The following is a 27,850-nucleotide window of genomic DNA, read 5'->3' as shown; positions in this document are numbered from 1 at the left end:
GGCGAGCTTCTCTGCAAAGCTCCGGCTTTACTGGGGCTCAGACACCTTCGCTGCGGTGCCGAGGGGACCCCGAAGCTACTCCCGGCAGGAGGCACCAGAGTCGGCATTCTGCATGCTCTGAGCACGCGCTTCTGCACAGGAGGGCGCCCACCCAGGCCCCCGCCTCAGACCCTCCCCTGCGTCCCAACTAAATCGAGACTCAACCGCAGACAGCCCGACCTCCCTCGTGGTCACCATGGGGCCCAGCGCCTCGACCCCACAGCGAGAGGCTTGAGTCAAGGTGGTCCTCAGGCTGGAGGCGGGCCCCACAGCTAGGGGTCCTCGTTACAGAGCTGAATCGAGGGCCTGTCCTGTTCCCCAGCTGTGTGGCTTCGGGCACGTCAGTCTTCTCCAGTAAAGAGAAGCCTGGGTCAGAGCACTTCTCACACCTGTGAGGGTCCCGGCACCCCTAGTTCGGATGCCCGGGGAAGGGTGGGGCCCGAGGACCTGCATCTCTAAAGCTGCAGTCCGTCTGAGGCTGTTGGTCTAGGGACCACACTTTGAGAACCACTGCGTTAAATGATCTCTTGACTAGTCTTGAAGTTCTAATAAAAATACCTTCTAGAAAGAGACTAACAGTTCTAAGACGTCACTTAATGCCAGGAACTTAAAAAGAAATTGAACAGGAGGAAAGACGACATCACTTCTGAACCCAAAACAGAAATCTAAGTGCAATCTCCAGACCCCATGTACTAGCTCCCGAGTCCGTGTCCCAGAACGGAGGCTGCAGAACACACACCGCCTGGGCCGAGGGTTTCCCTGCCTCCCGGGGGCTGGTCGGAGGAGGAGTGCCCGGCTGGCCAGTGGGCGGGGGTACCCACCCTGCGTGGTGAGGAGAACCTTCTCGGCGTTGTTGGGCAGGCCCAGCCAGGAGGGCGTCTGCGTGTCGGGCAGCAGCTCCACCCACTGCACGAACTCCTCTCGCCTGGAACAGCAGCACGCCGGTTAACACGTTACCGTGGCCGGAAGTGCCCGGTGCCCCGGCCCCCTGCCCCATGGTGGTGGTGGGGAGGGCACGCACCTGATGCCGTCCGGCATCTGGATGTCCTTGTGCCCGTCGACCTTGCAGGCCAGCTTGAACTCACTGTCGAAACTCCGGGTGGTGAACAGGCGCTCCAGGAAGGTGTTGAGCAGACGCTGGTCGAACTCGTTGTCCACCCGGCCGCCATAGATGGACTGGGCCATCAGGGTCTTGAGCGCGGACCAGGGGATCTTGTCTGGCGAGATGTTCTGTCTCCCCTGTGGGAGGAGAGGCGGGTCACGTCTGGGGCGGAAGCGGCGGCCTCACGGGCCCCTCCCACGGCGCAGCCCGCGCTTGCCTTGGCTGTGTCGTCCAGCCACGTGTCCACCGTGTCGCAGGCCGAGCGCAGGTCAGACTCCCCGAACTCATACTTCTTCGACCAGCCCAGGGGTGCGTATCGTAAGCGCTCCTGGATGACGGCGTGGAACCAGGCCAGCAGGAAGTACAAGCGAGCACGCTCATTGGGAGACTAGGTGGGAAGTTAGCAAGAACAGGGTCATCGGGATGTAGGCCCGTTCTAACTAAGAAGACAGTCCAGGGCTTGCTGCAGTCAAGGTCTTAAAAAGTGCTCTGCACGTACTCACACTGGGGGCACCCTGACCTCAGTCATTAATGCGAATGGTGTTGCTAGGAGAAAACCACACCAAGTTTTCTATTAATAAAGATGTGTTCCTGATTACACTGCTAAGCTAAATGATACAGCCAACAGGAAAGTACACAGAAGACAAGTTTCTAAAAATGGCAGAAAGGGTGGATTATGGCCCAAAATAAAAGAGGACTTAAGAAACACAAAATTGGTAGATAATTTTATTTTTTTAATGCCACGTCGTGTGGTATGTGGGATTTTAGCTCTCTGAGCAGGGACTGGGCCCAGGTCCCCTGCAGGAGAAGTACAGATGCTTAGCCACTGGGCCTCCAGGGAAGTCCTGTGATGCAAAATTCCTGCCATGACCCCCTCCTCCCGCCCACAAGCCCTGGCCTCAGCTTGGCGCCCAGACGTCTGTGCGGCCCCGCACCCCAGCCCGACAACAAGCTCGGCGGCACTCACCTTGCATATCCGAGACACGGGGATGCTGCTGAAGGTCCTCAGCATGTTGGCCTTCACGCCCGGGGGTGGCTCGAACACGAAGATGCGGCCGGCTCGGAGCAGGTTCACGGGCACCTGAGGGGCACACGGGGCCCGCCGCCCGTGAGCGCTCGGCTCTGCCGCCCCACCCCCGCCCGGTGCCAGGCCAGTGCCCTCGGTCCCCGCACCTTGGGGTTGATCTCCATGGTGAGGAAGAGCCTGAAGCAGGCATGCGGCTGCAGCGAGTGCAGCTTCTTCTCCAGCTGCATCAGCCAGCCCGGGGCCAGGTGGACGTTCTTTAGCATCACCCACCTGTGGGCAGGGAGAAGGCCGCAGCCTCACGTCTCTGGCCGGAATCCTTGGGGACTCGGGCCTCATGAAGCAAAACCAAAGCAGCCTACCTGCCCGACTTCACAGCTGTGTTTATTGCCTTGTCTGCCTGGTTAAAGCCTTCTGTAGAGCCTGGTGACAGACAGCTGAAGGGTCAGCAGGCGGACTTGGACCCTAGCGCCCCCCACCGTGAAGTCCCAGGGAGGGGACAGACCGACTGCCCTTACCAATGGCGATGGACGTGATCTGCGTGTTCTGCTCGGCAGCAAGGTCCTCCACATGCCCGCTGGCGTCGTACCCGGGCACAGAACACATCAGGACGGGCGTGTTCGGCTTGACCTGCAGACCGGGGAGTCGGGCTTTGGTGAGGGGGAGGCCCGCCAACAGTGCGCCCGTCGAGGGGCAGGGCCCTTCGGGGGCTCATGCAGACGGGCAGCTCAGCGCCCACGGGGCCGGCGCGCACCTCTGTGTCCACGATGTGGGTCAGGTCGAGCGGCTGCTCCATGATGGACATGAAGGACTCCCCGAGGTTGGTGGACACAAACATGTGCGCCATGGCCAGCATGCGGTCGGGGCGGAAGGCCTGGATCAGGAGCAGGCGGTGGATGGCCTGCCCGATGGGAGCTGGAACGAGGCCGGGAGGAGGGTCGGCGACAGCACAGGCCTGAGACAGCCCCCCAGCTGTCCCTGCCACGGGCCCCTGCCCCACAAACAGTGGGGCAACACTCTGCTCAAACAACACCGCAGAGATCAGGACACCCCCTCTTCCTCTCTGCCTGTGAATCGCCAGCACCCCACCTCACCACAGCACCCTCTGGGCACAGCTGTGACAAGACCTCCGCCCAGGGCCCTCCGTGGGTGACGGGTGGCTACTGACTCTGAATGACCACGTGGAGCCCGCTCAGGAAGGACTCCGAAGAGCCCGAGAGACTCGGTAGCCACCGCCAACCTGTGTCCATGCTGAACCCCGGCCCCCGCACCCCCTCCTGGGACCCGGCTGGCCCAGAGCCTCATACTCAGAAACAGCCCCCTTCTCCTAACGCCTAACCCCGGGCAGGGACCTTCTGGCTATTCCTCTCAGTCTTTCAAAAAGAGTTGCAACAGGAACTGAAAATTTTTTGCTTTCCCATGTCCAAGCCACCCCCACAGGTTCTAACACTGAGATGCGAATCTCAGGAATCAGTGACTTTCTGTCCCTGGCCGTCCCTGCGTTCAGCCAGCGAAGTGCATTCCACGCCCAGGTTCGGACGGCCACAATGAGGCAGGCCCCAAGGGCTTACTTGCAGGGTTCTCCTCGCTCCAGAGGTATGGCACGGTCTGCTCGGGGGAGCTGCTGTCCAGCCAGATGCCGAATTGCTATGGGGACAACAGAGGACGCATCACCGTGGGCTCTGCCCACCTCTGGGCAGAGCGGTTGGACTGACGTGTCCGACGTTTGACGGGAGAGAACACAACACGAAGTTCTGGGCTTTATAGGACAGGCGACTCCCTGGGAGGAGGCCAGCTCCCGCCGGGGACGCTCACCGGACCCTCACCTCGTCCGCCTGGACCTTGGCGATCAGATCCTTGAAGGCGGGCAGGCAGCTCAGCCTCACCACGGCCTCGGCCTGCTCCCCGGTCAGGCCCTGGATCTTGGGTGTCGAGCCCGCGCTCAGCACGATCTCCTTCCCCCTCAGGAAGTGCTGGAATTCCGCGTCGTAGGTGGGCTCCCTGGAGAGGGGGCAGCTGTCAGCCAGGGCCTCTCGGCAGGGGTCCCGTCCGCTGTCACCGAGACAACCGCGTCCTCTGGGGGCACCGCGCTAGGGCAGCTGACTCACCCGACGGTGCCCTTGAGCTTGATCCTGGCCAGCAGCATGGCGAAGGTGATGTGGTCCTGGTGCAGCATGCCTCGGGCCACGCGGTTGAACGCCACCTGGAGACACGCCGCGGAGCGCGCCATTGGAACACCGCCGTCCCTGGAGCATGCATCCCCGCCCCCTGCCCGAGGTGCACCCCACGCCGGGGCAGCCGGCCCGCGCTGTACCTGGAAGAGATCCTTGGTGATGATGGACAGGCGCTGGGTGTGGTCGGTGATGCCCTTCAGGTTGGGGTTCTCGTACAGGACGTTGTGGTAGATGTCCAGGAAGAACTGCAGCGAGTACTGGTACAGGAAGTGGATCTGGAGGCGGTGGAGGGGGCCATGAGTGTGCGTGCGCGGGTGGTGAGGGGGGTGGGGGGGGGAAGCCCCGGCGCAGCCCGCCCACCTGCTTGAGCGACTCCATGGTGAAGTAGATGCTGCTGCAGGCGGTGGACAGTGGCAGGTACTGCTGGGACACGGTCTCCACCTCCTGCATCACGATGTCCGTCTCCTCCACCTTCCTGGTCACCTCAGCGGCCTCCCTCTTGAGGTTCTCCAGCGTCGTGATGATCGTGTCGTCGTCCAGGATGCGGCCCTTGACCTCGTTCAGAGCTTGCAGCAGAGACTTCTCCAGCTGACGCAGGCGCAGCTGAAACTCCCCTGAAACGACCAGAAGTCGCAGAGTTCACCCTGGTGCTGCCGTGACGCGGCCGGGGCACCTCGTCCCGGGGAAGCTCAGCCCCACACGCACCGAGAGCCAGGGACCCGGAGCCGTACCTTGGAGTTTCAGAAGGTCGGACCGTTTCTCGTCCACATCGGGTCTTTCTGCTTTGAGGACTTCGTTGAGGCACTGGCTCTGCAGGCTGCTACGGGTCACGGTGAAGTTGACGAAGGTCACCCGGGAGCAGAGGTCAGGGGGGAACTCGACCTGCCAGGAGGGGCGGCGGGGCAGCCGGTCAGCGTCGTCGCGTCCCGCGCCCTACCCGTCGCTGCCCCGTCTCCGTGGGGTGGGCAGCTGCCCGGGGCCTTACGGTGGGATCGCGAGTGGACAGGAAGATGACGAAGGACGGCGACAAGTCGATGTCCTGGTCGCCGAGCGTGATCAGCACTCTGCCCCCTGTCCGCCGGACTTCACGGTTCAGAACTGGGTTCAGAACGGGGTCGTAGCTCTCCACATCCTGCGTGTGTGCGTGAGGTGTCGTTAGCAGCGCATTTCACAGAGTGTATTTCCACCCACATGTAACTGATTCCTGCTCCAGATAAACACACCTCCCCAGCAGCTCCCAGTGGTTTAGACCTGTGCTGAGTGACACGTGGCCGCTAGGCGCCCACGTCTACTTCAGCAGATGAAGGGCTCTGCTCCTTGCTCACACTGCTGAGCAGGGTGCTCGGCAGGGTGGCCACAGCTCAGCACAGGTCTCAGAGCCCCAGGGGACTTAGTCCAGACTAAGTGGAGTTAGAGGGCAAACACTGCTTCTGCTGGGTTTCTATGGCGCTGTCTCACAGCTTTATCCCTGCTTTTTTTTCTTTTTGGGCTGTGCCGCGTGGCTGGTGGGATCTTAGGTCCCCAACCAGGGACCAACTCCACACCCCAGCAGTGAAAGTGCTGAGTCCTAACCACTGGACTGCCAGGGAGCCCTTTCTCACAAAGCCCAGAAGGCAGCACCGTGCTTTGCGACGCGTGTCAGCTGCGTTGCAGATCACTGACCCGGCCCGAAGGCCTTCCCTCTGGCGGCGGGGGCACACACCTGGACCAGGAGGGGGTTGCCGAACCTCAGCGCGCTCTCCAGGTTCTTCCTGAAGGCGTCGTCCAGGAAGCTGGTCCGCGTGATCTTCCGGTCCTTGTACTCGTTCATGATGAACTCTGTGGCCTGCCCCGAGGGGTCGATGATCAGCGGGTACCTGAGGATGGGCCAAGGACCGGTCAGATGCCAGGGGAGCCCGAGGACATGACGGCAGGGCCCAGCAGGGCGATGGGGAGGTGTCCCAGGCTCAGATGTGGGCTCCAGTTTACAGGAGAGACCACGTGACCCAAGGCTTGGTGCTAAAATCCTCCTTCTGAGGACCTCCTGTGGGGGCGGTGACTCAAGCAGAGTGCTCAGAAGGGCTAACGCCAAAGCGCTAGTCTCTCTGGGGCAAGGACGCCGCTCCGTGAAGGCCGAGCACAGGCGCTCGGCTGGCTGGGTGGGTTCGCTGGCCCGCGGGGCAGACTCCTGGAGAGCAGGAACTGGCACCCCTGTCCCGCAGACTCATGAGCTGCAGGTGTGCCGGACCCTCCCACTCAGTGCTCACGGCAACCCTGTGAGACAGGTGTGATCGCCACACCAGGCTTACTTATAGAGGAGGAGACGAGCCACAAAGGGGCCAATGTCCTCTGTTCAGGGTCACACAGACAACTCAGGTTTTTTAAAAATAACGTAACACTACGCGCGATTGTACAGGATTCAGAGGCTACAAAAGGGCAGGTGGTGAGAGCCCTCCCCCCTCCCCCCGTCAGCCTCTGGTTTCTGCTCTGTGTACACAGAGGAGGTTCAGGCCATTTGTAGACGCACACGGCCCCGGAGCACACCAGCCGGCACTGCCATCTGCTGCAGCTGCCCCCGTGTGGGGCTCTGGACGAAGGGCTCCCAGCTTCCTGCCGGGGTGGGGGGAGACACACAGTGACCTTGTCACTGGCCCGGACGAGGGGCGTCTGAGGCACTTCCGGGCCTTTGCTAGGACACACGCTGTCCTCGTGAACGTTCACGCGTGCAGGCTCTGCGGGACGGGCACTGCAGTGTGCACTCTCGCACAGGTGAGTGCAGCCCTCACCCTGACCCACCAGGACGCACGGCGTGGACATGCCCACCAGCGCCCCCAGCGAGGCCCTCTGAGACCTGACGGTCGGCTCCTCTTTGGACCCCGGGGTCAGCGACACACAGCGAGAGGTACAGATACGATGAGACAGGAACCCGGGGCTTGGTTTTCAAAACAGAAAGAAAACCCAGGGTGCCTGGGTTTGGGAGCTGCCACGGATGAGGGAGGGTCCACCAGGGAACCTCTGCGCGGGCTCAGGCCTGGGGATGCCCGGACGGCACTGTCAGCCCCCTCCGCGGCAGGCCTGTTCCTCTTCTGACTCCAGCCTCCTTAAGCCAAAACCAGGCAGCAGTTTCCCTTAACTCCAGCCAGATGCTTTCAGTTCTCACAGTATTTTAAGAGAGGGTCTGTTTTCACAGAGCCAAGCACATCAATTTCACAAGGTCACAGGGGGGCCACTCAGGGAGGGTCACTGTGGACAGTCACAACACAGGGACGAAGGAGACCGTGCAGAGCCCGCCGTCAGAGGCGAGCCTGCCGGCCCAGCCCGATCTGCTCACCTCTTCCACAGGTAGCGGGAGCACTCCCCACGCACCCTCCCCGCCCCTTGCCGCGCACGAGCACGCTACCTGTTGAACCTCTTCAGCATGATGGCGTTTTCCGTGCACAGGTCGTCCGCAGGGAGGGAGCTGGCCTGCCAGCGGAGACGCTCATCGGCGTTGGACAGGTACTCCGTCCTCGCGATATCTGTGCGGAACTGAGAGGGGGAGCGGATGGCGCGGCTTCCGGTGAGGCCACTGAGAGCTCACGGACCCTCACGTCGGCCCCTGCCTTCCTGAGAGTCTCTGCAGACAGTTACCTGGATGTTGGCTTGCTGGAGGTGATGGGACCAGGTGGTAAACAAGTTCTGGCGCATCTGCTGATCGAAGTAACCTGCGTAAGCGATAAAGGCGGCTGACAGGAGACAGTCCCCGGCGATGGTGGACATCTGGTTCTTGAACGTTTCACTCGTCTTCTCCCACCGTTCCCGTTCGGCAGACAAGCTCTTCAGAAGAGCTGTGCTCCGGTTCACCTAAAAGGAAAATCAAACAGGTTAGTCAGTCAGTGAAGTCAAAGTCGCTCAGTCGTGTCCGACTCTACGCGACCCCATGGACTGTGCCGTCCATGAAATTCTCCAGGCCAGAATACTGGCGTGGGTAGCCTTTCCCTTCTCCAGGGAATCTTCCCAACCCAGGGATCAAACCCAGGTCTCCCGCCTTGCAGGCGGATTCTTTACCAGGTGAGCCACAAGGCAAGCCCGCGCAGAGGTAGCGCTGCCAGGGCGGCAGGAAACCCGCCTCCCAAGCACAACCCGACCTTGGCTTCCACGGCCGCCAGGTCCGCCTTGATGGCCTGGGCCTCGGAGATGAGCACCGCATACTCCTCCTTGTAGCGGGCGATGCTGGCCTCCAGGTCACGGATCATCTGCTCCACCTCGTTGGCCTTCTGCTGGTTGTCCTTGGCGTCATCCTCCAGCTTCTGCAGCTCGTTGCGCAGCGGCTCCACGCGCTTCAACATGTCGGCGTAGTTAAGCTGCCGAGGCGGACGGGTGGATTTTAGACACGACCGGGTGAGGAGGCCCTTGCCCAGGGCTCCTGGTGGGGCTGCTCACCTGCGCAATGGCCCATTTCACCATAGGCCCGCAGGCCAGAGAGGCCCGGTTGACGATTTCGTAGTTGTAGCTGGGGTTGGACATGTAGTTCTTCTTCATCTTCTCCCTTATGGCATCACTGCAAAAGAAGACCTGTGTTTCTAAGCATGTGGAGGCCTTAAGTGAAGAGGAGCTTTTCGGAAATCAAAAGCCAGTTCCCCTCTGCCGCCCTGGTGACCACGGACACTCCAGGCCATGGCTCTCGCTCCCGCCCCTTCCCTGCTCCCCGGGGCCAGCTCTGCGCTCCCAGCCACTTGTGGGGACAGCAGGGGCAAGGGATCAGAGAACTGCTGTCAGGAACGAGGGGAGGGAATCTGGCTCTCTGGGGTGGAAACAGCCTGGAGAGGCGTCTGTGTGACCCGTGAGCTGACACAGCCTCCCCTGGAGGCCATGTCAGAGACGCCCAGGCCCCAGCAGAAAGGAGAAGCCCGGGCCCGCCCACCTGATCTCCTCGGCGGAGAAGTTGACGATGGTGGGAATGAAGTTCTCTCTCATGATGATGGAGCGGATCTGCTTCCAGTCCGTCGTGCTCTCCCCCAGCAGCAGGCAGATGGACTCAAGCGCCAGCTTCACGGCGGCAGGAGGGTTGGCCATGGACCGCACCTCCACCAGGTGCTGCTTCTTGATGGACTTCACGGCTGGGCACGAGGGAAGGGGCGGTGAGGGGGGCCAGACCACAGCGACGCCGCAACTCCCAGCAGAGAGGGGTGCGCGCGCAGGAGAGCTGAGCCAACGTGGGACGGCCTGTCTTAAAACCCTCTGGAGTAGCTGCAGCGGCCAAAACTACTAAGGCCTTCCGGTGCTGAGCCCAGATCGCCACGTTCTGGAAAATGGAGAGTATCTGTACAAACGCCTCACAAATCCTGACTCCTTTACCTCTGTAAAGACGTAAATACTCTTTTAAAGAATGAGATTGCTCATTTATGCTACACCCATTAAACAAAGATATCTTCATAGTACTTGTCTTTACTGGCTGGCTGAAGATGTGGAATTAACAGTTCAAAAAAATTGGCCAACATGTTCCACAAGCAGAAACGTGCATTTTTTCCCAGTCTGAACTTTCATTAAAACACTTTTAAAAGTGATCATTTGGCAGGTGAGACCTAAATCCTCATCCAAATCCAACTCAATGAAAACCCACAGTTTGGAAGGTCACCGCCAGTCCTCTGTGGTGTGAAGACTACAAGCCGTCAGGTGACCCGAAACAAGTCTGAGGCTGGTGGGCGGGAAGGCCAGGGTGAAAGCCGCTCCCAGTGCGGGGCAGACAAGGACAGGGGCGCGCGTCACCATCTCCTCCTGCACGTGTCCCAGCAGCCGGGGTGCAAGAGGAGGCGGGGAGGAGGCTGCCGGTGTTAGACTCGTCACTGCCGGCCTCGACCACGACACTCTTAACAGTTAGAGCAAAACTGCATGCTTCATGACATCCCTACATGGAATTCAAGCCGAGGATTTGCAAACAGTGTACTTAGGAAATCATTACCAGGTTAAGAGAATGTTTTGATGAAAAACTTATCTTGTTAACTTTTTCTCATAAAAAGGGCCCAGGTGGCGCTAGCGGTAAAGAACCCGCCTGCAATGCAGGAGACGTAAGAGACGTGGGTTTGATCCCTGGGTCAGGAAGATCCCCTGGAGGAGGGCATGGCAACCCACTCCAGTATTCTTGCCTGGAGAATCCCATGGACAGAGGAGCCTGGTGGGCTACTGTCCATGGGCTCGCAAAGAGTTGGACACGACTGAAGCACCTTGGCATGCGTGCATGGGAAGAGTGGACTCGCTCCACGGGGACTTCGTTTTCAGAGATGAGGACAGTCTGAAGTAGTTAGAGGAGGTTTCTGAGACCTATCACTGATGCTTTAGGGGATGTACAACACCGGGACCTGCGGGGAGCCCTGCTGCCCCCCGCCCTCCCCAACGCGAGGCCCCCGCGGCGAGCACACACCATTCTGGGCCTCGATGACAGCCGGCTCCACCTTATCCAGGTCCTCCTTCACGCTCATCTGCTTGTCTGCAATGACCTCCTGCTGCTTGTGCAGCTGCTCCTGAATTTCTTGGCTCATGACCTAGAGACAAAGCATGGCTCAGCTCTGGGGTGAGCACTGGTTAACTTGCTGAATGAAACCCTAGACAGCACTCCTCACGCCGCCTGGGACACACACGCGCACACAAACCCGGGAGACGGAGACGGGCGGCCCACACAGGCTACGGTTCCCGGGACAGGAAGCGGCACCTTTTTCTTCTCGGCCTCCTGCTGGTCCTTCACCATCTTCTTCAGCTTGTCGTTGGCCGCTGCGTTCTTCACCTCCAGCTCCTGGCTCTTTATCCTGAGGTCCCGACGCAGCTCTTCCACCTGAGGAGCAAAAGCCACATCAGGGCAACAGAAACGCGCAGGGCTTGCCTACACCTGCGGGCCGGCGCCCCCAGCGAGGGCCTCTCGCGCTGTGGCGCACCTGGTCGACTGTCTCCTTGATCTTCCTGAGCCCCACGTTCAGGTGCATCTGCTGCTCCTCCAGCTCGCTCCGCTTCTCATGGAACAGGTTGGCGTAGTGGTTGATGAAGTCCAAGTAGTGGCGCGGCGTGATGGCCATGGTGCGGCCTCCTCGCTTTGCCAGCCGGGCGTTCGCCTTTTGAAACATGACGACCGTGTTAGTTCTCCGTGATTTAGCCTCAACACATCGCGATTTAACCTCAAAATGAGACCGTTCTGCTGGTGTGGTGTGGTGGCATGGCTCTAGACCTCAGGAGTCCCATCACTCGAGACCGGGTCCGGCTGCCTCCCGTGAGACGCCGAGAAGCCCTCCCACTCGGAGCTTTCTCCTCCTGCTTCTCCGAGAGGAGGAGGGTGGTGCTGGTGGCCGCAGGGGTGTACTTCCCAGGAAAAGACCCCCAACACTAGTCGTCACTACACAGGCATCAGTGCGCCTCCTCTACCTTCCGCTGATTTTCAGCAGAACCAAAATAAGAAACGGCATCGAGAGGGGTGAGGCAGATCTCCAGTCCCCGCAGGTGGAGGGAGGTGTGGAGAGGGCAGGGAGCGGTGGAGGTGGCCTGCGGGAGCGGGAGGGCAGGGCCCACAGGATGCCTGCAGGTCAGAGTGCTCTTCACAGACCCCTCTGATGGGGCAGACTGCACTCCTTTGATACAGAGAGCTCACGGAGAGGCAGCTGGCAGCGGCCAGCAGGTCACGCCCTGCAGGGTGGCCTCTGCACGTGGGGCTCCCGCTCGCTCACGGCCACGAGGCTCTCGCACCACTGCTGCAGAGCGGGGAGGCCGAGCAGGGACCCTGAGGCCTGAAACACCAACCAGCTGGCCCTTCACAGAGAAACCATGGCCCCCTGTGCCAGGGGAGGACGTGGGCCTGGAAAGAGGCCACAAGACAGGTCAGATGGAGTCAACGTGGGGAGGGGGCCAGACGGCCCAAGAACATGCAGCTGGGCCCCGAGCAGGTGAGGCGTCGCTGGCAGAGGCAGGAAGCAGGCGAGAACCAGGCACTCTTTCCCAGGTGACAGTTCAATGTCAGACCCGAGGTGCCTTGGGGGCTACTTCTACATCAGCTCAGTTCCAGTCAGCACGGTGGTCAGTTTCGCTTCTCCCATGACCTCAAGACAGAACCCACCTGGTGAAGAGTCTGGTGAACAAACACACAGCTGTTCACGATGGCCTCGCGGTGCGAGGGCGGCTGCGGCAGCTTGTCGTACACGACCGGCATGTAATCAGGCACGATGTAGTTTGGCTTCTCCAGGTCCATCTTACTGGTGAATTCTTTGCCAACCTGATACAGAGCTTCCGTGGACCAGTCCCCAAACCAGTTCAACACACACCTGCAAAGATGCCCATGTCTCAGAGCAGCTCCCGAGGGCGGGGCCTGCCCCTGGAAAGCAGAGCTGGGCGCAGTGGGCGTACCTGTTGAACAGCGCAGGGGAGGTTGCCGCGCGGTCCTTGAGGCCCTCAGAGGACGGGTTCATGGTGAAGACGACGTGCAGGTTGCGGATGACCTGGCTGGTGAACCACTTGTACAGCTCCTCGTGCGAGTCCAGCATCAGGCCCTCCTTCTGGGCCCCCTCCTTACACTGGGTCATCAGGGTGGCGTACTCATCTCCCTCGAAGAGGCCGGGCACCTGGGAGACAGGACAGCGCCCTGGCTGCTGGTCCTCAGAGCCCCGCCGCGGACCGCGACCCGCGCGGCTGGCTGCTGGTCCTCAGAGCCCCGCCGCGGAGCGCAACCCGCGCGGCTGGCTGCTGGTCCTCAGAGCCCGCACCACGGAGCGCGACCCGCGCGGCTGGCTGCTGGTCCTCAGAGCCCCACAGCGGAGCGCGACCCGCGCGGCTGGCTGCTGGTCCTCAGAGCCCCGCCGCGGAGCGCGACCCGCGCGGCTGGCTGCTGGTCCTCAGAGCCCCGCCGCGGAGCGCGACCCGCGCGGCTGGCTGCTGGTCCTCAGAGCCCCGCCGCGGAGCGCGACCCGCGCGGCTGGCTGCTGGTCCTCAGAGCCCCGCCACGGAGAGCGACCCGCACGGCACATCAGGGGTTACCTCGCCGTTGGCCAGCAGGGTGTTCATCCGCTCCAGGAACCCAGAGTCCAGAACGTTGGACTCGTCCATTATGAACGCGATCTTCTCGTTTTTACAGCCAGAACGCCGCAGCACCGTGCGGAGGTCTTCATCGAAGTCCTCGCCCGTGTATTTCCTGTGGACCTGCAGGAGCGGGGCGGGTCAGCTCTGTTCTCGCCCAAGGAGCTGTGTGCATGAGCAAGGATCCACTGTGGGGATCAAGGGACTCCGGCCAGACCTACCTTAATCTGGTACACGCTCAGCCCGTTCATCCAGGCCACGAAGCGCGACAGGGTGGTTTTGCCCGCTCCACTGACGCCAATCAGAAGCAAGTGGCCCTGAGGCTGACGGAATATTCTGGAACATCATCAGAAGGGATGCAGGTTGAGGCTTTTATGCTCCACTCCCCCTTGGACGCTCAAATCCTAACACTTTTCAGGATCTATTCTACAATATCTGGAATGCATTTCAACTTGTATTTGTACTTTAAACATCCGTGGAGCAACTGTGACTTGCCAGTGAGGCAGCAAAGGTCAAAAAAGACATGGCCCTGTCCCCAGACACCCTGACAACTCGAGCAGGAGGGTGAGCGGCCGTAACCAAGGCAGGTGGGAGGAGCCTGGAGAGGCAGAATGAGGCTCTGCTTAGTGGGGACGTTGGGGACAGTACAGCTGGACTCAGAGGAGAAGCAGGAAGTGCTGGCGGAGGCACGGGGCCCTGTGAGGAGGCCAGCACAAGGCCAGGCATGAGCCCTCCCCCCACCATTAAACTGAGAGCAGTGTGGGTGAGCGGTGAGGCTGCAAAAACCAAAAGCCCACCGGTCAATCCTGAGCACGTGGTCCAAGACCTCGTTGAACAGGACCAGAGGCACGTCCAGCTCTTCCTCGTAGAAGACTTTCAGCCTGGCTTTGACATAATCTCTTAACTCCTCTTGGTCTACTGGGATGTAGTCCTATAGGAAAGAAGGGAAGATCCACTTAACTAATAAGAAACCACCTTAGTTCTTACAGAAAAGTGGATCACATCTCTACATGTTGAAAACTGTCATAAAGAAGACAAAAGTAGGTATTTACAACATAGCAACAAAAATGGAAGTAAACTAGGGTGAGATCTAAAGACATGGAAAATCTTTATGGAGAAAACCGAACATCACTGAAAGACATCACAGAAAGTGTCAGTAAATGAAGAGACACACCACAGTCACGGAGGGAGAAATACATGACTGCAACCACGCCAGCCCCTCACAAGCGACCAGCGGATTCAGTGTAATCCCAAAGACTCAGTGGTGGATGGTGGAAGTCACAGTGGCACAACTTGACAAGCCAACTCCAAACTTAATTTGGAAGAGGAAAGGCCCAGAATGGAAAGACCCCCCAGAGAAGAACCAGGAGTGAGGTACTGTCGTCCCAGCAGGCAGATTCACAGCCATGATCATGACCACGTGGTTTTTAGCCCAGAGAGCAATGAACGAACCAGCCAGCAGGACAGAGCCCTGTAAGAGGCCCCGCAAAAACCCAAGTGACAGAGCCACCCAGAGCCCCAGCGCCAGGCCGTGGACACGCACTCGGGGAACCCCACGCGCTAACTCAATTCAGACTGATTGAGGGTTTAAATGACAGTCCGTTAGGAATGCGCATTCTTCCAATGATGCTATAAACAAAGCGAAAAGACAAGCCACTGGTAGAAGATGCTGCCTGTGAATGAAACAGGATTAGTATCTAGAGCCTGGAAGTAAACAGGACATTCTAGCAACACTGCGGTTGGAGAAGGAAATGGCAACCCATTCCAGTGTTCTTGCCTGGAGAATCCCAGGGACGGGAGAGCCTGGTGGGCTGCCGTCTGTGGGGTTGCACAGAGTCGGACACGACTGACGCGACTTAGCATCAGCAGCAGCAACACTGCACAAAACTCGCTGTTCTTCCTGCTTCTATGCCTGTGCTTCCCACAGGCCGTAGGTCTGCCACGCCCTTCCTGACACCCAGATGGAGGCCTGTGAACACTCACCTGAGCCCCCACGCCGGAGTCAGCCCTCCCAAGACAGAGCTGCTTCACCCTACGAGTCTGAGCTCCTAAAGGAAGACTGTCCTCGGGCCCAAGTCAGCACTGCCTGCTGAAGAAAGGCATGCCAAGGTTGCAACCTTCTAAGATGCCCTGCTCTCTTTCTGAGAAAAGGACAACTCCCGGCTATTCTGGAAACGTCCACTCTGCCTAGGATCTCAGTACACGGAACACTTGCACACAGATTACCCACAATGCCTTGTTTTTACTGTGAGGAAAGTAAAAGCAGGTGAGGCAAAGACTCCCTTCAATGCAAACATGTTGAACCACACCTCCTGGTGGTCAGCATCCACAGCTCTCAGAGCAGCCTGCTCCTGGGATTGTTTGCCCTAAATTATCCACAGCTACAATCCTGCAGCCCATCATGCCTCTGTCATGTGAGAGTTGGACCATAAAAAAGGTTGAGTGCCAAAGAATCGATGCTTTTGAACTGGGGTGTTGGAGAAGACACTTAAGAGTCCCTTGGACTGCAAGGAGATCAAACCAGTCAATTCTAAAGGAAATCAACCCTGAATATTAATTGGAAGAACTGATGCTGAAGCTGAAGCTCCAATACTTTGGCCACCTGATGCAAAGAGCTGACTAAATGGAAAAGACCCCGATGCTGGTAAAGATTGAAGGCAGGAGGAGAAGGGGACAACAGAGGATGAGATGGTTGGATGGCATGAGTTTGGGTAAACTCTGGGAGACGGTGATGGACAAGGAAGCCTGGTGTGCTGCAGTCCATGGGGCTGCAAAGAGTTGGACACGACTGACCGACTGAACAACATCATGCCTGTAACCATACCTTCCTTTACAGTGAATGCAAGTCAAAGACGTTTCTGATTAGATGTTGATCCTAACTGAAAGGACAGAAAAAAGGAGACTGCAGACACGGTGCAAGCACGTCACCTTTGACAGCCAGTTGCTGTACAGGATGGGCCGGCTCATGGCCTTCTCCTTGTCGATGTTGGGAAAGTGCTTCAGGGCAACCATATCGATGTTCTCGTCGGTCCAGCGCCTCTCCTCGTCCTCGACCAGTCTGCAGGGGAAAAGACAGAGGCCGCGCTGAGAAAACACCCGGCTCTGAGGGTGCCGTGGGCTACTCCAAGGCCTGGCGTTAAGTCTTCTACCAGAAACCTTCATTTCCTGCAAATGGAAGAACCAGAGAGTCTGAACTCAAGATGCCTTAAGTGATCCAGAATGTAGATGTTACAGTGGAGTGCTCAAACACATGAAATTAAAAATAAAAGGAAAATAAATAAGAATGACAAAGCAGGACCTAGGGAAACTAAGAATTTGTCATAAAACAAAGGTTGTACAGAGCTATAAACAATATAAGGAAAAGGTTCTGATTTTTAAAAGTCAGTAATTCTTAAGATTCCTTAAAAGATAAAAAGACTCAGCCTTTTACTGACACACTGGTTAAAACCACAGACCCTCCTGTGATCCATGCTAAATACCAACTACAGCTGTCAGCAAGTCTTCCCTTTGGTGCTGGTCACTTAACCAGGAAAAGTCAAAGCTTACAAGTGATAAATGTGATCAAAGCTTACACTTGATACAAGTGGTTAACAGGTAAAAGAGAAAAACCAAAGCCCCAGAGACACAGCTGCAAATCCCCTGATGAGAGCCAAGACAGGACGAGGGAGGGCTCACGGTTACAGGACGGCACCCCAGGCCTAGAGAGAAGGCACTGAAATCACCTGTGACCTCTGTACTCTGACCTTGCGTGGGGCCCACCCAACAGGGAGAGAGGTGAACTTAAATGCCTTGCCCTAGGTCCAAAGGTAACCAAGCAGGGCAGTCACAGCACTGAGATCCCGGACAGGGGGTGGCCGTGATCAATCACCAGAGGCGAGGCTCCCCTCTACCAGGGGGCAGGCAGGCCACGTGCAGATTCTAGCTCAGGGGTCAACATAGGGGAGCAGGGAGCTACCCGGACCCTCGGCTTCACCTGTCCTGGAAGAGACGGAGGGCTTCGTGTGCCCAGATGCGGATGAGCCCTTCCACAGGCAGCGTCTCCAGGGGCCTCAGGGCCTCAAAGATCCCCCGCACCCAGCGGGTCATCTCTCGGGGTGAGTAGATGTAGTGGGGCTGTGTGTCCTGAGTGAACCGCTCCTGCGGGAACAAAAAGAACACCAAGTTCCGTGTAAAGTCCCAAGACAAGAAAAGCAGTAGCAAAGGCAAATGCTGCCTAACACGTTTATATTAAAAATAAAGAATCTATACCCTGCGATATTTAGGAACGAAATGATAATGTTGGAACTATAATTTAGTACAGAGTTAGATCCAAAGTGCTCACTTTATGTTGAAATTATATCTTATTACATTGAGAAAAATCAAAGTAAATAAAACTACAGAAAAATTCTTATAAAAATGCTTTAAAAAATGTACTCCCTAAGCTGAAAGAAAACTTTTCTAAGCATTATCTCAAAAAGAAAAAGAAAAAAGTTTACATTTCATGCTATTTAAAACATGTAGGTAAAAGGCTGCAATCATACAAAGTCTGAAGCATTTGTAATAACATGACAAGTGCATTCTCACACAGGACTCTAAGCCAGATGATGCCTCAGTGGAACACTGGCAGCTCTCCTGCAGGTGCCCTTGTCAGAAGCTAATAGAGGAATGCCAATCAAAACCATGAGAAGCACCTCTGCTCATCTAAGGAGCAAAGACGGTCTGAAGCAGCCTTTTTCCAAGGCTGGATGAGGCGCCGTGGTGGGAGTGTAACTGGTCCAGCCTGAGTGTGGTGGCCACACCTGGTCACCACAAACACCATGGAAGAGTGAGTGCAGACCCACGTGCCCGGGTTGGGTCTGCTGAGACAGAAGCGTGCACACCCGCTTAGAAAGTGCACCATCCAGTCTCAGCTTCATCAGGGAATGAAGACGCACACACAGGCCGGACCGGGACAGCATAACAAGGGAGACGAGGCGCCTGGGCACGGTACTGGCTGGAGGAGTGACCTGATGAGGGCTCCGAAGGAAGCCTCAGCGCTGAGCAGGAGCTCCACAAGGAGCTCCGACTCTTCCCAGAGCCCTCAGCCCCGGGAAGCGGCAGGGAGGCCGCGCACCTGGGACATGGTGTAGAACTCCACCATCGCCGCGGTGAGCGGCTCCGCGTACGTGCGCAGCGACGGGATGAGCCGCAGCATGGCCCGGTTGAAGGTCCCGTAGATCTGCGTCAGCGAGGCGGGGCCCGGGTAATCCACGTACACCACGGGAACGTGGCGCAGGAACCTGCGGGGAGAGCCGGGCTCAGCCGCCGAGCGCGCGCCCGCGCCAGAGGACCGCCCCCGCCCCGCCCCCAGGCTTCCCGTCACAGCTCAGGGCTGCCTCACACCGAGCAGCAGATGCAGAAACCTGAATATGAAGCCAGCAGAGGCGGGAAGATGACTCGGGCTTCTTTCAGCCTCGCCCGGGCCCTGCAGGCAGGTGTGGGCAGCTCACTACTGCTTTCATCCTGAGTGTGTTTCCGAGGTTTCCAGCACAGTGCAGGGAAACCCAGGGGAACCCCACTGATGAGCAGTGGGGTTACCTTTTTTTATCATCAAAACCCTGTTTCTGTTATGCTTTGTTTAAAGCAATCCTGGAACTGGTGTCTGTGAGCCCGGGAAGTCTACCAGTGGTGGTACCTGTGAGAGAGGGGCTTTCTCCCAGGGTCGGTGGGCGGGTTACAAGCCCCCACAAACTGGATCCTCTCCAGCTTCACCCAGGTTTGATCGGAGGTTCGGTAAAAGCCCCCATGCTCCACCATCTGAGGAAAAGGGAGTGATGCGTCAGGAGCAGAGGTGAGCAGTAACATGGGTGGGGAGTCAGGGGCTCGTGGACAGGAACAGACCTGTCTGATGAAGGATATGACCCTCTGCGTCCCGTATTTATCCATGTCTGGCAGGTTGATCTCGTCACAGAACAATACCAGCCACTTTCCGAGCTGCACTGGGGCCAAAACGACCCCGTTCGGGGTGCGTCTGTACTCGCAGTAGTGGTCAAAGGTCTTTAGCAGGAGCTCCGGGGTGGTTGCACTCGAGAAGTTAAGACCCACAACCTGCAGAAGGACAGAGGCCAGGGGAGCGGTGGAAGGCCGATCCCGTCCCTGGCCCCGAGGTCGGCCGCCCGTTCCTGCCCCTTTACCTCCATGTCGGGCAGGGCCCGCAGGGCGCTGAAGAGCGTCATGGTCTTGCCGGACCCGGGGGGCCCACACAGGACCAGCGGCTTGTGCTCAGCCAGCCAGGTATACAGGAGGGCCTCGTGGCGTACAGTGTCCAGAGTGGGCACCACCACGTCCGGGGCGGCCACCTTGTGCGTCTCCACCTCAATCTGTGGCACCTTGGCCTGCCACGGCGACCACTCTCCACTGATGGACACCTGCAGACGGGCGGGTGAGGGTCAGCCGGGCCTGCCCGCCTGCAGGACCCGCTCCCTTTCACCCAAGTCAGGACCTCCAAGTTAACCCGCCTTCCCTGTACCACAGGAGACTAAAGGGACAAGGTTCCTCTACGACAGGAAAGGCTGATTCAGTGCAGGCGAGGCTGCTGCAGGGCGAGAAGCGGGGAGGACGCCGCCCTCTGGTACATGCCTCGTAGTCGATGATGGGGATGTTGGGTGCGGCGGGCAGCGGCACCGTGGTGATCCTCCTGATGTACTCGCCCAGCTCTGCCCTCATCTTCAGCCTGCTGTCTCCGGACAAGGACCAGAGGATGGCGTAGACCAGGTACCGCTGCAGGGGAAGGAGGCAGATCCTGATTTGAGTGGAGTCTCAACATTCAAGGAGAGACATGTACAGCGACGTCGGCCCTGCAACCGCGGTGCCCAGAGCCCCCGGCCCTGACCTGGATGTAGCGCTCCAGCTGCTCGCTCTGCATGGGGAAGTCGGGGTGGTTGGCGTTGTACTGCGCCACGTTGCGGCAGGCCTGGTGCAGCATGGAGAAGAGCGCGCCCAGGCAGCGCAGGCGCGTCAGGTCCATGATGTGCTCCAGCGTGAGGGCGTGCTCCAGCGCCTTGGTGACCAGCCCACTGCTTGTGAAGTACGGCTGCATAATCGTCGCCGCGTCCCTCTGGATCTGCAAGGGTGGGTCAACGGTGCTCAGCGGCCAGCTAGCAAGGCCGGGAGACTTTCACCTGCTCTAACCCGGGCCTGGGGGAGGGCCCCGTCATGATGAAAACAGTTTTACGGGTTGAAAAATGAGGAGTCGAGGCTCCAGTGACCAATCCCACTCCTTCATCCTGGCAGCTCTCAAAAATCACGCTTCCTGGGAACACTGGTTTTACCGTCAAAACTGAAAATAGGCCGTTTTTCATCAATTTGTGGAGAAATCTGAAAGAACTCCTTAGATTTTCCACGCACGTCTACACTTTTGTAACTGTGACCACTGGCTTCCTCAGAAGCTGGCGTGAGACAACGCTGATCATGCTAACCTCCCGCAAGTCCCAGGCTGCAGCGGGGGCGGGGCTGCTGTGACATGCCCGGACTCGAGGGGGTGGGGGACCCCCTGGGCACATGCCGCCAGCCCTGCCCATACCTGCAGCATCGGGGAGGCGGCCTCCTCGCCCTCGTCTTCCTTGCCCTTGCGCCGGCGCTGGGCTTCGTCCTCCCCCTCGTCCAGCGGGATGCTGCGCAGCCTGGCCAGGAAGTTGTTGAAGATCATGTCCGTGCTCAGCACATCCTCGCTGAACCAGACCATGCCGCAGCGCGACACGGTGGCCAGTGTGGCGTACTTCAAGTCCTGTACCTCAAACATTATCCGCACCTGGAGGGAGAACAGCAAGTAGATTTAGGGATGTGGGCTTGGTAGAGATCAGGAAGTTAAAGTTGGTTTACCTACCTACCTACTGAAAGAGCGATTTAACTCTAATCTGTCTGCACTCAGTTCAGAAGTAAAAGTATCTGAGTCTGCATCATTACGACACCCGGCAACCTCTCTCCTTGAGAACGTGGACAGGAAAAAACCCCTGTGGTTGGGAGAACCGGGAGCTCCAATGGGACAGAACCACCGCTCCCTGGATGGTGGGGCCCGCAGTGAGGGGCTGTGGCCGGCCCTCGCACTTGAACCCACCAGGCTGGCCAGCAGGCTTTCCGTTTGCACAGGGGGTTGGCAGCCTCGCTGGGTCCACCGCTTTAGACGGTGAGGCTGAGAGGCAAACCAGAGTCTGATTCCAGAGCTTTCACCTCAGGGCTAACGTGCCTCGCAAGGATATCCACCTTTCTGACAACAGTCAGAATCTACTGGGTGATGACCCTGACAAGTTACATCAAGACACTCATCTGCTGAGTGCGTGTTCCTGACCTGTATCTTGGTTTCTCAAGTAACATAACCCCTAACTCTGACCCTCTGTCATGATAAAAGCACCCACTCACCCACTCAGAGGTCCTGCTGGAGCCTCCGTTCCCTCAGCCCACCAGCAGATGCCACTGGCAGGCACTTTAACTCACACCCACAACTCAGTCACTTCTCAGTATCCCCACAGCCTCTCAGCTTATCCCAGCAGGCAAGCTCCAGTCCTCGGTGACCCCAGGCCTGTATCCCCTTGGGTCCTGTCCCTACGTCCCTGCGTGCTGGCCAACTGCCCCCCTCCTGGCGTGTGTGGGCACACCTAGGGGCTCCTCCCGCCACCAGGCCTCCACCCCAACACCCAGGAGCTGCTTCCTCAGGCCCTGGTCTCCACTGAAGCTGCCAGCGTCCCCTTGAAGCCCTGACGGAGCGACGTCCTGCCTCAGCCGCATTACTCGTCTGCTCACTCCGCAGCCCCGTGCCAATTTCTCCCGTCTGTGTGTGTCCTCCACCTCTGACTGCGAGCCCCGGGAGAGCAGCGGTTTTGTCTATGTTGGTTACGGCTATATTTGCAGCACGTAGAAGGGGCCCGGCACACCGTGGCACTCCATAAACGTGGGGTCAAAGCACGAACACACGTCCATGCCAGGCCTGTGCACGGTTACCCACCTATCAGAGGCTCACTTCTGAGGGATGACCCTGAGGTCCACGTCTAAATCCCTCCCTGCGCCACTTCCCAGAAATCCCCACCACAACCCTACCTCCCCGGGCTGCAGGAAAGGCTGATTACAGAGCGTGCCTAACAACCCGTGAGCAGCAGGTTACGAATGAAGCCTCTGGAATGTCTCTCACTGGGCCTGGGAATGCAACAACCCTAGCAGAGAGAGGCGTGGACCACGAAGCTACTGCCACCCCGGCTACCCCAGGACGACCAGAGCCGCCCGCCTGGCCGAGCACGCTGGGCACAAGCACGCAGGCCGTACGTTGGGCGGGAGGCTGAGGCGCTCCCCGTTGGGCAGCGTCAGCAGCTTGTTGTCGTCCAGCACCGAGTTCAAGTTCTCCACCCACTCGGGGTCCACGTCGCCGTCGAAGACGATCCACTGGCGCTTCTGCAGCTCGCCTCTCACGTTGTCTATGATCCTGGAGTGGAGGGGTTACGACAGCGGTGACTCAGACGGAAACGTTCAGCTTGCAACCGTTTCTGAAGTGTTCCCAGACTGTGTAAGAATAACGCAGTTTCCCCAAGGACAGAGTGCCAGGCCCTAGTTCTCTGGAGGCCCCGACCCCACCCCACATGCACTCACTTTCTCAGAACGTGTGTGAAGAGCCCGTCTGTCCACTCCCGGGTGTTGGGGTCCAGGGTTCCGTACAGGTGGTCTTTGCTGATGGCTTTGGGGTCGATGATGTGGGCCACGCCCTCCACGCCCTCGAGCCTCTCCAGAGCCTTCAGAAGGACGCGCCAGGCCATGCTCTTCCCGCTGCCCGAGGGCCCCACCATCATCAGGCCGTGGTTGATCTGGGTGATCTGATAGAGCTGGAGAACCTGGGGGCAAATCCAGCGGCACCGTCAGCGCTCGAGAGAAGGCACGCCAAGGCTCCTTCCGCTTCTCACTGCGCCCGGCCAGAGACGTGTGCTGGGAGCCCTCCAGGCGATGCCTGCGATTTCTAACCAGAGTCCTTGAGCCGGCCACAACCACGGCGGGTAGAGAAGGGTTTAACTGCACTGAGGAGCTGTCTGAGGAGTCAGGAAGGCCGCAGCCGGTGGAACGGGAGCTGCTCAGCAAGCTGCCTCAGGAGAGACCCCTGCCAGGAGGACGGCGAGCAGCTGACGGAGCCATCCTCCGCCATCTAACCCGGGAGCAAGGCAGGCACAACCTGTGCACATGACCCATTTTCCTAAGTGACTCTCACAGAGGAGACGAAGGGAAGCAGCCAGGGCAGAAGAGACTGTAAACTCTGCCGATGGGCACGTGTACGTTGTTCACCGTGATGCTGGCAAGACCTACTATCGCAGACGCTTTTCCAGTGTCTGTCACTCCCCTTCAGCTGGCATTTTCAGAGAGCAAACTACACCACGTGCGTAAACATTTCCCGCAAGTTTTGCTGTCACTGCACTTAAGAAAATAATCCTGTCGGGGGACTTGGGACAAATGTTCACAAACCAGATGGCACGCCTGGTGGACACAGCCCCATCAGACGCAGCTCCTCACAGGTGGGCAGGGCCACTGTCACTCTCGGCCCCTGGGGACTCCGTGAGGCTCCAGCCAGCCCCGCGGCCCCACTCACCTTCTCGACCCACATCCCGCCGACCTCCTCTCCGTCCCCGTAGGTCAGGTACATCTCCTGACACACTTTCTTGAGCTCCTCCCGCAGCGCCGTCATCTCGCCCCGGTGGTACTGGACGCCGGGAAACACGTCCGACAAGAGGCTGAAGAGCAGTGGGATGTCTTCGGCCACGAGCTTCGGCACCATCGTCTCACAGACGCTCTGGATCAGGATCTGAGGGGGGAAACGGGCTGAGCTCTGGGGGTGGCAGCACTGCGTTCATTGCTCTGTCCCCACAGGGACCCATCACCCCCCCGCCCTGAGAACAAGCATGGTGACCCAGCGCCCCACCCCCCACCCCACCACTGCTGATTTAGCAGGTCCGTCCCAGGACCTGTGAGCCCCAGATCGGTGCGGGGGAGGCTGCACCGGCCCGGCCGAGAGGGAGGACACCCGCTCACCTCCTGCTCAGGCAGGTTTTCCGCGATCTCTCCTTCATCGACTGCTTCCCCGCGCTCTTCCTTCTCCCTCTTGATCTTCTGGATCCGCTCCCGTTTCACGTTCCCCGCGCTCACCAGCACGCTCTTCAAGGCTCGGAGACCAAAGTCATAGTGGCTTTGGGAAGAGAGCTGCTCGTCACACAGTCTAAAAGAGAAAAGGCTTCCTTAAGAACAGCACCCGCTGAGCCCCAAGCAGCGTCAAACGTTAAGAAACAAGAATGGACACAAGAGTGGAAAGAAATGTCGTAATTACACAGGCCACGTTTAAACGATGCAGTTAACATGTGCCAGAAACACAATCAGGAATGATACTCAGTGACTCACTTGAAAAAAGGGACAATCTTGTTGGCGAGGACCTCGGCCGTGCGGAAGCCCTGAGAGTACAGCATGACCTGGGCGATGAGCTGACGGTCGGGCTTGGTCATGGCCAAGCTCCGGAACAGCTTCTTCAGGTTGTCTGGGAGGTTTGACCGGCCCGCGTAGCCAGGGTTCATGGTGATGAAGATGGCCATGTCTGGGCTCACCTTCACTTGTTTGTTCAGCAGCTCGCAGGTAATGGGGGCAGAGGCTGAAATTCAGATGACGGCAGTGAGGCTGTCGACGGTCAGAAAACCACCATAAGATCTGAAACCACAAGCCCAGCGCCCCGCCGGCCCGGGACCCCATGCGAGCTGTGGCCTGGCCTTTCTGCGGGGTCTCAGCAGCACGACACCACCTACCCGGGAGACCGATTTCCACACTCCCTGCCCACGTAAGAGCCACTCAGATGTGGCACGGATCAAGTCACCAGAGTGGGAAGCCCACTACCCCCTCTGCGCATGATTACTGAGTGTCACAAGGCCAATGCAAGAACAGAAACACAGCCTGACAGAAGCTGCAGCAACAAAAACCAGTCAAGTTGTGATAAACCTGACTGGCTAAGATCATGGACATGGCCCTTTCCTCAGGTCATTAAAAAAAAAAAAACCAAACCCACACACTCAAAAAAACATTCCACAAAACCAACCCCCAGCCCCCAACTCTGGACACTCAGGAGTCAGCTTCCCTCCATAAGCGAGCATGGAGTTCACAGGCACTCGTTTCTCTGACACTCCTCTTGTTTTACTCGGGTCTGGTAAGACGAGCTACTATTACTATGGACTAACAGGGAAAACCAACGGGTAAAGCACCTGTCCTGGATGTATGTAACTCCTCCAGCTCATGCGTCTAGGCTCTGTGTGGAACCAGCTCCCAAGGACCCCCAGACACATGACCAGGGTCTGGTCCCAACACTCCGGCCAGGAGGCCTGGCTCTGCGGGGCCACAGGGAGGAGCCCGGGGCCTCCATCTGCAGAGGAAGCACGGCCCACCCCGCTGGCTGCCATGGGGCGAGGCAGGCAGTGCCATCCTGGGCCCCGCCCACGTCTTCCGTCAGGATGCACCATCCCGCCTGCAGCCTAGGGTCTGGCACTGAGCCCTCGCTCATTTCTACCCCACAGCAGGGCAACTAAGCAAGAAGCGAGCCTCACTCTTCTCCAGGTTGGGGTTGGAGTGCTCGCGCAGCGCCTCCTGGATGCACTGCACTTGCTGTGACACGGCCGACAGCATCCGCTCCTCCAGGCGGTTGAACTCGTCAAAGCAGCCCCAGGCCCCCACCTGGCAGAGCCCCACGAAGATGCGCCCCATAGCCTGAAACGAGAAGAAAGGCGCTAAAAGACGGCCCCGGTGCTGGCTGTACAGGGTTCCAATCCTGGCTTGGGGGACTGGTCCAACCCGGGCAAATCACATCCTGAGACCTGTCTGCTCATCTTTGAAACACGAGTAATACCACCTTCCTCCCAGAGGAGTGCAGTGGGGTGGAGAGGGCTGTGAAGGTGGAACCAGCTTCACCCGTGAGGCAAGGAGCCCAGCCCTACATGTAGCAAGTACTCCATTCACAGATGAACAGATGTAATGTATTATTTTCCCTCTTGTGCAAAAAATTCCAGTGACAGAGCTAACACTTTTTGTTGTTTAAAAAAAAACCTTCGCTATTTGTTTTTCCTAAACACAGACACCACCAGAAAGATTCGTTACACTGAAGAGTTAACCTGAAGACGTGAGGCTCAAGTTGGCGTCATGCACCGGCTGGCCCCTCAAACAGCTCCAGTAACCCGGTTCCCAAAAAGAGCGCTGTGTGCACGGCTCACGGCCCCCAGAGGCGTGGGCTGCGCTCCCCACCCGGCCCCCTGCTCTAGGCAGTCCCCCAGGAGCCTCTCACCTGGAAATCAAAGGTCTCGTCACAGTTGAAAACTAGAACAAAGCGGCCCAGCTGGTGGCCAAGGGCCTTGACAGACTCAGTCTTCCCAGTCCCCGCAGGCCCTGTAATTTGAAGAAAAGGAATTGAGAACTCAAGTGAGAACACGTCTTCAGCTTTAAGAACTGTAAAAAGCAATTCTTTTAAAAAAATCAAAGTACAGTTCGCCCTCTGTCTCTAAGCAAATTCCACCAGGTCCCACTGTCGGCCCTCCATATCCACAGGTGCCACATCCTGGATTCAACCAACCTCAGAAGGAAGCGTCAATTCACAGCTGGTTCAGTCTGAGGATGTGAATCCTGTGAACACGGAAGGCTGACTGCATATCTATTAAAAAATCTGTGTCTAAGTAAAATCTGTGTCTAAGTGGACCCTTGCAGTGCAAACCAGTGCTGTTCAAGGGTTACTACAAACGCAGTAACTGATGTAAAGATTTAAAGTTTAAGAATGTACTAGCCACATAGTTAAGAAATACATTTAGATCATTTGCTTAATCTCTGAGAAGTAGGTTTACCACCTGACTTCACCTGACCAGGTTGTGTGGAGGCACTCACCGAACGGGGACCCCCCGAGCCTGGCCTCCAAGGCCTGTGTCATCGTCAAATAGCAGCGGTCAGTGAGGGGTGTCTGGACCAGCTTGTCCTGAACACCCAGGTATTCAAAGCCATAGTTAAACTTGGCATTCGCCATCTGAATCGACAGCTGCTGCAACACGTCGGTCTGCTTCGGGTCAAAGTAGAACCGCATCTGGCTGAGCCACTCGAAAGACTTGGCGTTGTCCACCCTGCTCTTGATCAGGGACCTGGTGACGTCTCTCTGGTGAACCAGCTCTGTGATCTGAAGACAGACTCACTTTAAGAGTTTATTGTAATGTACACTCCCTGAACTGAAGTACAGAAATGCCTCTTCTGGGATTACTTAGGAGACTTTGAAATTGAGTTCCTAGGCCCAACTATGATGTAAATAAATATTCCAGAGCATAAATTTACTTTTAAAAATGATAGAACTGCTAGTCACACGATGGAATTACATAGAATAAAGAATTGCAACAAAAACAAAGAATGACAAAAACACCTTATTTTAAGTAAAAACCCTGCAACTCGCATAAAACATGATGGAGAAGAGCTGCCTCTGACCTAACAGTCTGCCTGACGCACACAACCTCACAAGCCCAG

General features: G+C 57.9%; 1 protein-coding gene across 1 annotated transcript in view; it reads right to left on the bottom strand.

Moving 5' to 3' along the window:
• The window catches only part of DYNC1H1 (dynein cytoplasmic 1 heavy chain 1), a 61,094-nt gene that overhangs the window by 2,819 nt on the left and 30,425 nt on the right, over nucleotides 1-27,850 (bottom strand). The window contains exons 27-72 of the mRNA XM_019983307.2: nucleotides 27,230-27,512; nucleotides 26,640-26,740; nucleotides 25,909-26,068; nucleotides 24,725-24,968; nucleotides 24,362-24,545; nucleotides 23,922-24,134; nucleotides 22,940-23,178; nucleotides 22,619-22,775; nucleotides 20,886-21,113; nucleotides 20,196-20,426; nucleotides 19,943-20,083; nucleotides 19,498-19,731; nucleotides 19,205-19,411; nucleotides 18,999-19,120; nucleotides 18,438-18,603; nucleotides 17,319-17,482; nucleotides 16,274-16,403; nucleotides 14,143-14,276; nucleotides 13,567-13,681; nucleotides 13,307-13,468; nucleotides 12,680-12,894; nucleotides 12,393-12,597; nucleotides 11,227-11,400; nucleotides 11,007-11,126; nucleotides 10,719-10,839; nucleotides 9,222-9,417; nucleotides 8,741-8,858; nucleotides 8,446-8,661; nucleotides 7,949-8,161; nucleotides 7,719-7,846; nucleotides 6,042-6,195; nucleotides 5,325-5,471; nucleotides 5,071-5,221; nucleotides 4,700-4,953; nucleotides 4,480-4,614; nucleotides 4,274-4,368; nucleotides 3,992-4,166; nucleotides 3,737-3,812; nucleotides 2,920-3,080; nucleotides 2,684-2,795; nucleotides 2,528-2,588; nucleotides 2,315-2,438; nucleotides 2,109-2,222; nucleotides 1,359-1,529; nucleotides 1,061-1,278; nucleotides 861-964 (exon numbers count right to left, since the gene is read on the bottom strand). Coding sequence (XP_019838866.2) covers nucleotides 861-964; nucleotides 1,061-1,278; nucleotides 1,359-1,529; nucleotides 2,109-2,222; nucleotides 2,315-2,438; nucleotides 2,528-2,588; nucleotides 2,684-2,795; nucleotides 2,920-3,080; nucleotides 3,737-3,812; nucleotides 3,992-4,166; nucleotides 4,274-4,368; nucleotides 4,480-4,614; nucleotides 4,700-4,953; nucleotides 5,071-5,221; nucleotides 5,325-5,471; nucleotides 6,042-6,195; nucleotides 7,719-7,846; nucleotides 7,949-8,161; nucleotides 8,446-8,661; nucleotides 8,741-8,858; nucleotides 9,222-9,417; nucleotides 10,719-10,839; nucleotides 11,007-11,126; nucleotides 11,227-11,400; nucleotides 12,393-12,597; nucleotides 12,680-12,894; nucleotides 13,307-13,468; nucleotides 13,567-13,681; nucleotides 14,143-14,276; nucleotides 16,274-16,403; nucleotides 17,319-17,482; nucleotides 18,438-18,603; nucleotides 18,999-19,120; nucleotides 19,205-19,411; nucleotides 19,498-19,731; nucleotides 19,943-20,083; nucleotides 20,196-20,426; nucleotides 20,886-21,113; nucleotides 22,619-22,775; nucleotides 22,940-23,178; nucleotides 23,922-24,134; nucleotides 24,362-24,545; nucleotides 24,725-24,968; nucleotides 25,909-26,068; nucleotides 26,640-26,740; nucleotides 27,230-27,512 — 7,573 coding nt within the window. The remainder of the gene's footprint in view (nucleotides 1-860; nucleotides 965-1,060; nucleotides 1,279-1,358; nucleotides 1,530-2,108; nucleotides 2,223-2,314; nucleotides 2,439-2,527; nucleotides 2,589-2,683; nucleotides 2,796-2,919; nucleotides 3,081-3,736; nucleotides 3,813-3,991; nucleotides 4,167-4,273; nucleotides 4,369-4,479; nucleotides 4,615-4,699; nucleotides 4,954-5,070; nucleotides 5,222-5,324; nucleotides 5,472-6,041; nucleotides 6,196-7,718; nucleotides 7,847-7,948; nucleotides 8,162-8,445; nucleotides 8,662-8,740; nucleotides 8,859-9,221; nucleotides 9,418-10,718; nucleotides 10,840-11,006; nucleotides 11,127-11,226; nucleotides 11,401-12,392; nucleotides 12,598-12,679; nucleotides 12,895-13,306; nucleotides 13,469-13,566; nucleotides 13,682-14,142; nucleotides 14,277-16,273; nucleotides 16,404-17,318; nucleotides 17,483-18,437; nucleotides 18,604-18,998; nucleotides 19,121-19,204; nucleotides 19,412-19,497; nucleotides 19,732-19,942; nucleotides 20,084-20,195; nucleotides 20,427-20,885; nucleotides 21,114-22,618; nucleotides 22,776-22,939; nucleotides 23,179-23,921; nucleotides 24,135-24,361; nucleotides 24,546-24,724; nucleotides 24,969-25,908; nucleotides 26,069-26,639; nucleotides 26,741-27,229; nucleotides 27,513-27,850) is intronic.

The sequence above is a fragment of the Bos indicus genome, chromosome 21 (assembly GCF_029378745.1).
Source record: "Bos indicus isolate NIAB-ARS_2022 breed Sahiwal x Tharparkar chromosome 21, NIAB-ARS_B.indTharparkar_mat_pri_1.0, whole genome shotgun sequence".
Lineage (NCBI taxonomy): Eukaryota > Metazoa > Chordata > Mammalia > Artiodactyla > Bovidae > Bos > Bos indicus.
This window is presented reverse-complemented; position numbering and strand designations above follow the sequence as displayed.